Source organism: Plectropomus leopardus, chromosome 19 (assembly GCF_008729295.1).
Source record: "Plectropomus leopardus isolate mb chromosome 19, YSFRI_Pleo_2.0, whole genome shotgun sequence".
Taxonomy (NCBI): Eukaryota; Metazoa; Chordata; class Actinopteri; order Perciformes; family Serranidae; genus Plectropomus; species Plectropomus leopardus.
In genome coordinates, this window is record NC_056481.1 from 6,598,187 (window position 1) to 6,610,748 (window position 12,562).

Genomic DNA, 12,562 nt, shown 5'->3' on the forward strand with positions numbered 1-12,562 from the left:
AAATTGATTATCTGATATTTATGTATTGTTTTGTTTTTATTTTCCTCAAATTTAAAACTTATGTTTCCTCTCATTGGACAGGCAATTGGTGAACTGTGAAAACAAGATGATTTTTCTTTTCTTAGTAAAAGAAATCTCGATCACTAATACATCATTCTCTTATGAGAGAGAAGAGCAACAAAAAATAGATAAATAAGAGGATATTTTTCTGAATATTGCTTCCTGCATGAGGCTGTTTGTGTTTAAGAAACTGCAAAGGGAGGCAGCTGAAACAGCTATTAGTAAACAGTGAAGCTGTCAGTTTAATTAGTTTTTGTTCATGTAATATAGAAATATCAGTTGCATCTGCATGAGAAATAAAGAAAAAGGTTATGAAAATGTATAAAAATCAATCCATCCAAGTGTTTAATTTGACCCAGACAGAGGTGATCACTATAAGATATTTGCACGGTAAGTGTAAAATGAAACTATTTTTAGGTGGACTACTAACAAAATTAATTAATAGATTAATTATTCAGTAACTGAAACAGTAATGATAATTACTGTTAGTTGCAGCCCTAATCGTGACATTCATTAACAAAAATGAACATTTGATATTGGTGCCAACTGATTGTGATACAAAAACAACTCTTTTTTTCTTCATCTTTGTTTGGGGAATATAAAAATGTTTCCACTGGGCTTTCATAGAAATGCTCATCCAACACTTGGCACATTTGAACATTCAGCTCAAGCCAATTCAAGTTTATATGTATAGCACGACATAATACAAAAACAGTTGAGAGTGTTTTATACAAAGAGAAAATAAAACAGGAAAAAAGCTGAAGCTCTGCTTTTGTCTATCATTGCATAACAAAGTTTGGCGCAGGTTCAATCAGAAAGATCTTTATGCTTCTGTATCTCACTCTCCCTGCTTTTGCTCTTCCAGTTCAGCCAATGAAATTTTGCTACAGTCTCTATCAAGATCATTCACGTTGCTACTGTCAAACTTCAAATCCTCTCCTATGCTGTCAGCTGTCATCACCCGCCCTTCTCCACCCCATCAACCTCCAGTCATCACATCCACTGCCTAGGTCAGGCTCATCAAAAGTCTCTATTTTACTACCGTTTCATCATCCCTCTTAAAATATGTGAAGTCACAATGAGGTCTAATCGCTGAGGACTATTCAGATTTCCATTCTTTTTTTTTTAAACACATAAATGGAAAGAGTCTCTCATGATTTTGGACTGTTGGTCAAACAAAACAAGAAAACTGAAGCTGAAAGAAGAAAATAACCAACAAATGTATCTATATTATAGCAATAATAATAATAAAAGGGTTCAAACACCTTTTTACCAATACATGTCCATGTAAATTTCTCTAAACCAACACAGATACTCCTTATCACTTCTTTTTCATTACTATATGATAGCCTTTTCGAAGATATTATTTAAAAAATAATACATTTAGAGCAGTATTTAAATATATTTTAGGGACTGTTTGTTATTTAAGGTGTGGTACAAAAAGGCAGAGGCATGTAAACTGTATTTTTTTAAGTATGGGGAGGGACTCATGTTTTTTTATTTTGGCTTTAGGAGAGGGGCATTTGACTTAAAATGGCTTTTTTCAAATTTAATTTACTTCTGATTTTTAAAGAAATCATATCCCCCAAACCCATGGGTTTGGAAGTCATGTCTTCTTTAGGAATTACCAAAAAGGGCACCAACTGTCTCTGCCAGAAACTCTTATAACAGAAATTATAGTTAGATTTTCAAAATTACAATGGTCCTTGAACACATCATGTGTTATCATGCAGGTTTGCCAAACAAAATAACTTTTTCAAAACTTTCAGGGTATATGTACTTTTCCAAAACATTTCCAGGCCTGAAAAGTGCCATTTGAATATTCCATGACTTTTCCGGCTTTCATGACTGTACGAACTTTGTATATTCTTTCTGAGTCTGATTTTGAACTTTAGGTTATAACAAATCAAGATTAATCAAGAAAATAAAAATAAAAAATGAGCTCTCTATATAAATTCTTTCATTCACATGCATGAAGGTGTGCTCTTCTCTGCCGTTAGAGCTGCTTCTCCTTGACATCCCTTCTCTTCTGACCTGCAGTTTGTTGGGTTCATGACTAATGCTGGCCAGTTGGTCGTAGGGAAATGCAGAGAAAGGGCCCGGCTATTCACTGGCCCAGGTGACTAATGGGGAATCCATAGCAGACTGACAGGACCCGAACATCACAGGCAGGGGCCATTAATTGATCAGTGGCTACAGCAGATTACTCAGGGGAATTGCAGTGTGTGTGTGTGTGTGTGTGCATGTGAGTGTGTCAGCGATGTCCTCCCACTGACTCCTGCGGGTCAGACCCCTCTGTGTTCTGTCTTAACGGACACCTCTACAAGGTTGTTTTCAGTGTAATGCAGATAAATCCATGCCTAAGTGTCAATAGAAAGTTTCTGGGAGAGAAAGCCAGGTAGTGGGCAGTTAGTTGTTGTCAGCGGTGAAATAGTGAGAGGACCAGCTCTGTGATATCCAGCGGCAGGATCACCTTCCCGCCAGCAGCCCTGCAATTCCTGGCGAATGTGTTTACTGAAGGAGCCTCTGATTATACACCACATTAAGTCTCCAAAATAACACAACAAATCACCGCAGCTGAATGGAAAAGACCCTGCCAAATGCTTTCCCATTCAATAAGGGAAGAGTAATGACTGTTAGTGTTAAATAAGTTCTTTTTCTCCACACATCCTGCTCTACATCACAGCACAATAAAGACGAGGAGAACCGATCCATTGCAGCACAGCGAGACCAGAGCTTAGCTGCACATCGAGTCAAACAAGGACAGAATTTCTTGAGGCCGGACGGTGAACAAGAAGAGCATCAGAGTGAAACAGCACCATAAGTGAATCAGTAAGTTTATGGGTGCACTGTGAGAGACGGCACAGGAGTCTTTGCCCACGCCAGAAACAACAGCTGCAGAGGCCACATGGCAAAGAGAGAGCAGTCACAGTGCCACAGTGAGACGCTGCCTTGCCAGAGGGGAAACTGGCAACAGGGAAGCAAAAATGCAGTGTTCACTCAGTTTCTCTGGGTTTCCTTTACAACTGCAGGGCCTGGGTGGTGTGTTGCGTTCACACTAAACTATATGAGGTAACATGCATCCGTGAGCCTGAGGGCTAGAACTATGGCAACATGCTGATGTGCAGCATAGGGCTGTAGCCAACCAATGAAAATCTTCAGTCGACTGAAAATCTTACTACTCCTACTGCTAAGTCGATGGGGTAAAAAGAAATCTGCCGTTATCTCTAAATTGCCTTAATTGGCCACAGTGAGCTGAGTTTAATCCACTGGTAGAGCAGGGTGTCCACGACAGCTTGAAAAGTCAGATGTGGGCAACTGTGATAAATGGATGACTTGCACTTTATACTGCAAATCAAATCCACCTACAATTAAGTAACATAACATTTTTTTATATCTATCAAATACTACATGCATAATAAGTAAAGTTAGATTACTATATCCTAATTTACAAGCTATTTAGGATTCTTTTTTTTAGGATTTAACATTACAACCAATGTACTGAAATGTAACATACAAACTGATCTATTTAATTACTGTTTTGGACATAGATTAACATTCAGGCTTTGAAGCATTTGGGTCAGTCTTAGTTTGCATACATTCAAGTATCCTGGTTACCATCACATTTTTGAATTACTATATTGTTGCATGTAAACATCTTATTCTAACTCCCTAATCAGATTACTGTGATGTAAACATCTTATGTTTCTGATCATTCCCTGCCTTTTGTGTAGGTGTGTCATCAACTCAAGTCACGTACTCACAGTATGAAATTTGATGGTAAATTATGTAACAATGATCAACAAGCTGAAATGAAGGAGATGTCTAACTTCTGTTATGCAGTTCATAAGTTGTATTGTATAGCCAGTGAGCAGATAGAAAAGCTACATCCAGCAGATTTCAGGCAACCAGAAACCAAAATGTGCTCATTGTCAACAGGGAGATGAGTAACCAGGTTTCTCACGCTCCATCTAAAAGCCATATCCCAGATATGATCAAAACCAGGACACCGATGTGCACATAAACGTACTGATTTTCATCCCCAGAGCCACGCGACTATAAAGTGAGACAGCGTCTTCTCTGTCCTTTAAACAAACTCCCTCTGTATTTTAAGGATTTGCATTTGATAAATGTATTTGACACTTGATTTGAATAAATACTATCAAACCCTAATCCAGGCAGTTTATTGGAGCTCTGGTAATACTTTCTGTATATTTTGAGACGTCACATCACTCGTTATGTATTTGCTTGGTGTGCAGGATACCTGACACAGTTCGCCTCACAAAAGTCCTTCCATCAACAAGTGTCACCCTGGAGTGAATTTCAAGCTCCTGCCATCTTTTTACTGCAAAAAAACTAATCAGACACGCCACAAGACAGCAAGAGCAGCCCCTCCTACCGTATGGTGCAATTTGAAGAATCGGCTGACAGCTTTTCCACACAGTTCAGGCTGAGAGTCAATGTAAACAAAATGCAACAAATAATGCAGTTCAGCAGCCTGCAGAGTAAGAGTCCATTTTATAAGCTGCTGGTTTGAGGTGATTACCATAGTTATTTTGGGTCTGGCTGTTTCTCCCTCTCTTTTTTTATTGCTGAGGTGTGATTAAGCAGAGCACAGAGAGAAGCAAGACAAACCCCTGGAGAGTCTGCAAATTAAAGTTATGACACCTGAGGAGGGATAGCAGGAGCAAGGGACAATGAGGGGACATAGAAAAAAAGAGTAAAAAGCACAGAGTGGTAAGTAAAACAATAATTGCACATGAAAAAGACAATGGTCACCAAGATTGTGGTACATTGTTCCTATCCTCTTTTCTCCTTCATTGCTGTTCTACATTGTAACTTGAAACTAGAGCTCTAACAGTTCATGTATTAATGCCAAAAGGTCACGGTACAACGGTAAAACAGCCGCGCGCAGAATACACAGTATGTAGACAGACGCACGCAATACAGAACCAAAGTTTACAAGTGCGAGTACCGCCCAGAAACTTTACGCCATATGCTGAGTTTAGCACATGAAAAGAAGCACAATCATGTGTTGAAGCTGATCATCTGCAGGTTCCCAGTCAGCTACAAACAGCAACAGAAAGAGAGTTGTGTTCAAGATGGCTGGTTGATGTTGCTCCACCATTGGGAGTATGTGACTGGAAACATTTCCAACATGCCAGTGCACATCAAACTGCACCTATCACTGAGATCACTGATGTTTGGGTGCTTTAAAGGTTTAAATATAATCAGTGTTTCCAACAGATCTCCTTTTTCTTTGGGTCCTTTTGTGATCATTATGTGTCCCCTCTCTGAATTCAGAGGTTTTTGTGGGTCCATGAATGTAGCGTAGGCCCTTTTCCCCACTGTACTGAATTCACATCATGACCATGTCTCCTAAACCAAACCATGACTTCCATTACAATCTGACTTGGCAAGTATAGATCTCACAGATGGAACCAGCAGTCTCCCCGTGTCTGTAAGTATCATACACAGCAGCCCATGTGACAATGTTTCGAGAGACCACACAGCTGGAGACGACTCTGGAGAGCATTAGTCCTCCAAAAAGAGCTTTTATCAAGGTAACATTCGTCGCTCTCTCACTCTCCCCCACTAGTGAGACTTTGATGCCTCTACAGAGTCAACGCTAGTGGCACGAATCAAATTCAATTAAATGATTTTCAATAAAAAAGGCTGCCTGTTATCAACGGTGCTCATTTGCACACAGTGACCTTGGTAGTGCGTGCAGAATTAGCATTCTCAGAGCTAGAGGGTAGGTAACGAGGATGAAGAGAAGCAAAGTACACGCAGTGGGTGGCCGATAATGGAGACAAAAAGGAGAGAGAGAAGAGAGACACAGAGGTATCAACAGAAGAAATAAATGAGACAAGAGGAAGGAGAGGAGAAGGAGCTGAGACGAATGTGAATCTAATAAAGAAATGAAAGATTCTTTGATGGATCCTTCTCGCCAAAAACTGTCGACAAAGTGTGATCATTTTTCAAACTTTTATAACAATAATCCCTTCAAATACACAGTGAGCTCCACACGACACTGTCGTTTGACCTTTTACTTAACGACTCCTTAAAAATAATCCCGACTTCCACAAGACAGTACAAAATCGAAGCCAGCAGCCCACCGATGGCTGTCCGCAGCCTTCAGCTCCTCAGTCAGTCTGGGCGATTGTCTCATTGTCATTCTAGGTCAGGGTATGATTACTGATGATGAGGAGCTGATAAGAAAGATTCACTCTAACCAAGGGCAAGGTCACCTCCCACTGTGAAGAAATGCAGATGTGATGAGATGGGGATAAGTGCCTTTTCGACACACACACACACACACACACACACACACACACACACACACACACACACACACAATGTGCAGGTACACACCTACAAAGTATTCCCACACAAAGACAGGAACACAGAGATGTTTAAAAAAAAATGTACAAATGAGAATCAGAAGTACTATCACCTTGACCTTGGATTGTAGTCTAATTGGAACATAATGTTGACAATATTTAATAGCTCTATTCTTACTAATACAACTACAACTAATATTATGCTTCATAGTCTTTTCACAGGTCCTGGGAGTAGTGCTGCATAAGTGACAAAGGCATATGAAAATGATAAAAACAGACAGAGCTGCGTGACATATAATAAAAATCTGCAGGTGTGGAATAAGACAAAAGTAAGCATGCAAGACGTCTATAGCCGCTCCTCATCTCTGCTGGAGGCTAGCAGCTCAAGGCTACATTAGCCACTAACAGCATAACAAATCCAAATTTTCAAATAGACCATCGGTGGTTGGGTAGCACTGTCAGTAATGAATGGGATGGGTTTGATTTGACAATGATGATGAATGCAAAAAAAATGCAAAAGCACACAAAAAAGATGATATCTCTGTTCCTGCTGCATCAATTTGATCATTTCTTGTCCATCACAATGCCACGGGTATGTAATGTTAAAACGGTGGAGCTATATGTGTAACAATAGAAAGTAAAATAGAAGGGAAAAAAATGTGCTTTTTTTAAAAAAACGGGTAACTCAAACGTTAAAAAAAAAAAAAAAATCTCTGAGACTACTGGATTAAAATGACCTAAAAATATGCACTGATCACTGACCTTAACATATTCTGCGCACACTTCTTGTCCAAGTTTTCCCATCACCCAAACCACTGACAGGTGAAGTAAACAATATTGATTGTCTCATACCAAAACAATATTCTGCTGGGGAAACTTTGGTCCGTGCATTCGTGTGGATGCGACATGCACCACCCATCCCCAACACTGCTGCACACCCTCACTCCACAATGGCAGTGGCCACCTCAGCAGGACAATGGCCCGAGGAACATGACAAAGAGCCCAAGATGTCGCCCTGGTCTCCAAATTTCCCAGATCTCAATCTAATCTGTGGGACTGCTGGTACCCCAGGATCTGGCCTTCTTGGATCTGATATGGCTCTGACTTGTCGAGACATGAAGACAGGACGTCTGGGGTTTCCTGTGGTGTCTGTGAGCAACAGATCCTGTGAGCCCTGTGCATTGCATGCCGGTGTACTTGGACACCCAACGAATGCTTGATTTAATTGGGATCTGGATAAATTTGAGGCCTGGTTTACACCCTAGCTTTTTGTCTCGTTTCTATGGCCATTGATGAACAGTTTTTGCAGTGTGGCATGGCGCATTAGTCTGCTGAGGGGACAACTGCCATTGCATTAAGACGAGAAGATCAATTTTCTCCACTTCATCTGTCAGTGGTTTTAATGTTTTGGCTGATCGGTGTTTGAACATGACATATATGAGCTATAAAGTCCAGGGCTTCATAAATGAACTAATGTGTCATGGATTAAATTATCTAATGTGTCACTGATGATAATAGGGGCCACGTGTAAATTTAAAGAGGTTACTTCTGCAACCAAAAGAGGATGGAAGAGTAAATCATGCTTACATGTTTGCTGGCACTCTCCTATGTTCCTATTGAAATTTGCTTCTGTATTTATCTGTACAGTATTTTATGCCTGTAAAGCACTTTCATCAACTGTAGTTGTTTTAAATGCGTTCTACAAATAGTCTGAATTGAGCTCGTCATATTGTCAAGAATCGCTTTGTTCTCCCCGGGTTTTTTACACAAAGTATCAGCCTTGGGTGGTGTACATTTTTAATAATATATAAGTCCACAAATATCATGAAATATGCTTGTTTTTCATGTTTCTTAAATTGCTACATACAGGACCAGAACTCATGTAACTAAAGTACAAAAAATGTCCAATGCTCTCCAGAGAAAGGACACCTCTTTCCCTTTCCACCTCTCCATTTACACCCTTCCATTTTAAGTGTATAAAATGGAAAAGCAAAACAACAATCCCATTTGTTGCTCCAGTGCTCCCTGGCCCCAGCAGGCACTGATGGTGCTGTTCGAACACCACCGCTGCCGGCTGGCAAACACTGATAGGTGACCTCAGAAACAAACAGCCCCCCATTTTGAGACCAATATGAAGATAGACACAGACACGTTGCAAAAAAGTGTCGGTTTTGGGTTTTCTTTTAAAATAAAACACAACAAAGGGGCGATTTCATTTCACACAGTGCCAAAACAGCTTTGGTCTTGGCCCTCGCTTTTGCAGGAGAAATTCAAACTCTCCTTTAGCACAAAAAGTACCAAGATGAATGACAAAAGACAGGTAGGAACAGACGCTTTCAAACTAAAGCACTCAAAGACCCCAGGAACAAACAAGCCACAAAGAAGTATTCACAAGATCAAACACAAACACAAAGTAAAGCACAAAAAAGACTTCACAGGAACAAAGAAAAAAGGACTTACATGCGACTGCTGGGTGGAATCTTACGCCCATCTCTGAACCAGGTGACTTGTGGCTGGGGGAAGCTGCGGATGCGTGGTGCCTGGATGACGGCGCCCTCTCCCTGAGACACTGACTGGGTGCGCTCACCCTCCTCGAAACTGCCCATAACTGCAAGAAAACAAACAATGATTACACACAAGAGCTGAAAACACAGAAGAGAATAAGAAAGAAAAAGGGCAGGTAAAGTCACGCACACAAATCTACCCTCCTTTCTTGAATCTGACTTTTGGTGCCCACAGAGCTTTTGCCATCTGCTTTGTGTTGTGAAATGTTACATCGAGCCACTTTGATGGACAGCGCCTTGTTGTTGCCATGGTTTCCACACAGTGCATCAAGAAAAGGGCTAGAAAGAACCGAGATGTAATGACTCACAGAGGGACACAGAGGGGACGCTAAATTGACTCATATTCATATTCCGTATCCTCCTGTGTGGATGCATCAGGGGCAATCAATCTTGATCATGCTCTAAATGTGTGCATTACTCAACATAGTAGATGACCAGCGCTGCCACTATTCTGTTATCTGCTAATACATTTCATTTGTTACAGTGGTTTTATTCCTCCCCTGCCTCATTATATCTTAAAAGCTGACAAAAGTACTGCGCTAATATTCCTGCTCCTCGCTCTGCCTACTTGTAAGTGAGATCTATAGGCAGGTTAGGAATTTTTGATGGATTTCCTGTCGATCAGCGCTAATTTCAGTTGTAGATTTGATCTTAGCTGTAAAGTTCTGTGTAGCGTATTGGCTGTAAACCTTTCTTGGACAGCAGTAACAAGCAAACTTTTCCTTCACATTGTCTGTCGCTGCTTAGAAGTGCACACTTTGGTTTTTGTGAAATCTAAAACCTTAGAGGAATAGTTTAAAAATTTTGAAGTGGGCCTGTATGGGGTGCTTATCCAGAGACAATATATCACCTACAGACAGTCAGCACGACCCCAGTTTGGAGAAGCAGGCTGGAGTCCGACACAGAAGTTAAAAAATGTACTGCTGTGGATGGGGGCCGGCAACAAAACATATTTTAGCCACCTAAAAAAAAATCTCACTTAAAAAAAATAATTTCAGTTGAAGTACATGCTTTATTTACAATATTCACTACTTTACTGTAACCACTTGAAACTCCTAGCAAATTTGATTTATTAGAAGAAGATGAGCAAATTTTTTTAAAAAAGTGCCAAATTAGTAAAAATTAATAGAAAATCCTGAAAATTGAGGGAAAAAAACAACAAGAAACAAGGAAATAAACCAAGAAAAAGTGCAAAAATAATACATAATGATAATTATATATAATATAAAATCAGTTTTCCTCATTTCTTGCAATTTGCGGGACATTTCTTGCCAAGTTGCTCATTGCCTTTTCCCATGTTTTCAAAAGAAACAAAACCAGTTTGCTGAGATTTCATAGGTTTCAACGCTTGGGAAAGGCATCTGAATGAAGCACAAGGAAACTGATGTCAATCAAGGAAACTGAAGCTGTTATATTGTTCTCTTCAAAGCCAGCCTCAATCAAATACTGTAGTTACGTATATTGTGTGGCTTTCACCTTTAAAAGGGTTAGTTTGGAGTCACCAAAGTCGCACAATACCAGCTGGCAGATAGAGTTCAGTGAGCTAAAATTACCGCTTTTGTTGATCACTCTGGTGGAATGACAAGAACATGGATGGGAAACTGTTAATGGTCACATGGGCTGTCTGACATTAAGGTAAAGCAGTGTAAATACTCTCAATACAGCGCACACTTAAACTGATATCGATTTTAGGTGAGACTTCTTTACAGGTGTATAAACTATGTTTTGTTGCTGGTCCCCATCCACAGCAGTACATTGCTTACTCCAGCCTGCATCTCCAAACTGGGGGCTTGTTGACTGACATCTACTCTATCTAATTCACCTACTACGGATAAGTACCACATACAACCCCACTGCAAAAAACCCAAACTATCTTTTGAGATTGTTTTTTTCTTATCTCCATGGGAGGCAAGGAAAGGATCATATATTTGTCTCTTCAATTCAACGGAAACAATGAAAAAAAAAAAACTCTGCTGAAATCATTTGAAAGTAACATCAAACACTCGATTAAGTTCTAACACACTTTAGAAATAATAATATCTTTGAAAAATGTAGGGATCAAGGTATGGGGCTTTGAACTGGAGGATGTTGGAGTGGTTGTGCATCGATGGCAATCTTATTTTTCTCTCTCTCTCGCTCTCTTTCAAAGAGAATAAAAAAAAGGTAATCTGGCTTTGCGGTGGAGCTGTGGTGCTTAGCTTAAATGAAAATCTGGGAAGTGTGCAAATCCCCTGACTTTGATCTGCAGTTTCGGCGATGTGGTGTCCTCCTCCCCCTTCCCCTAAACTCTAATGCCTCTGCATGTTTCCCTTTCTCTGAGGTGTGTCTCTGCAAACCTAATTGTGCTGCCTCAATGGAATAGCTTGCAAAAGAGATCTCGCCATCTCTGCCATTCTGTCTTTCTTCTCTCCCTGTCTCCTGTGTCTATCTCATCCATTTCTTCTGCAGGTGTCCTTAATTCTCTTTTTTTAATTCTGTCTTGCCATTTGTATCCCTTCATGAGCAACCGATGAGGGGAGGTGGAGAATTATGGAAAAAGGGAAGAGGTGGGAATAAAGAGAAACAGAATAACAGTGGGGTGGAAGCTAAAAAATGAATAGAAAGCAGTGGTGTCCAGACATCAGAAAGTCTAAAGAGAGGGAAGAAAAGCAAAAAGAAACAGTGACAGAAGCAACAAAGAGTCTGGAGGAGAGAGGAGGAGCAGTTCAGCAACAGCGTGTTTGCCAAAGAAATGGACCGGCGGGACTGTTGGGCCCTCTCCGTCCCCCTCCCATCGCTTTCTCCTGCACGCCTGGTTGGCTGCATTGTTCACTCAGGTACGGTGGAGTGTCACATCCACTCAAATGTCGCTGAAACAAGGGGAAACCAATGAACCTCGCATACCCTGGGAAGGTGGGATAATGGGTGTAGGACAGTTGTAGGGGGGGAGCGGGTGTATTCGACGTGACAACACTCCAGACACCTCTGCGGTACTTTTGTAATAGCTCGTTAACAAGATGAGCGGGCCTGAAAGCGGCGCTGGAAATTTACAGAAACGCGGCGCATCTGAGCCCTATTTTTCGCCAAGAAACGACAGATGTTGTTGACAAAAGAGAGAGAATGAAATAAGCGGCGGTCATATTGAAATGAAGCAACGTTAAAAACAACCACGGCAACAATATCAATCTAATGAGAATGCTGAGTGGAACAGCTGTCTGGGTTGATAACACCCCGAATGATATGCAGGTAGATCTTTCACCCCGCCAGCATCTGTCCCTCCCTGCTCAGTCCTTCATACAAAGGCAACCAAACAGAGTGTGGGCATGCTGTGTACTCTGCAGGCAGTCAAAACACACACACACACTCCCTCTCTATCATCTATGCTCTTATTTATCCATTAGGTCTGGTTGTCTGTGTTTCACCTACATCCTGTGTGCATACTTACAGGCCACCTGTACTTCTGTGCGCCGCTGCAGAAGCGCTCCCACCCGATTCCTCACGATGCAGCGGTAGAAGCCAGCATGGGAGCGGTCCAACGAAGGGATTAGGTACCTTTAATAAGCACAGAAACACATACAAGATACGCATGAGAGTTCTCTTAAATTGCAAAAAAAA

The 12,562-nt window shown here is 40.8% G+C and overlaps 1 protein-coding gene across 4 annotated transcripts in view; it reads right to left on the bottom strand.

Moving 5' to 3' along the window:
- sdk2b (sidekick cell adhesion molecule 2b) overlaps window positions 1–12,562 on the bottom strand; it is a 375,326-nt gene that overhangs the window by 88,670 nt on the left and 274,094 nt on the right. For all 4 annotated transcript variants that reach the window (XM_042508531.1, XM_042508529.1, XM_042508530.1 and 1 more), the window contains exons 3-4: window positions 12,393–12,499; window positions 8,865–9,012 (exon numbers count right to left, since the gene is read on the bottom strand). In XM_042508531.1, coding sequence (XP_042364465.1) covers window positions 8,865–9,012; window positions 12,393–12,499 — 255 coding nt within the window. The remainder of the gene's footprint in view (window positions 1–8,864; window positions 9,013–12,392; window positions 12,500–12,562) is intronic.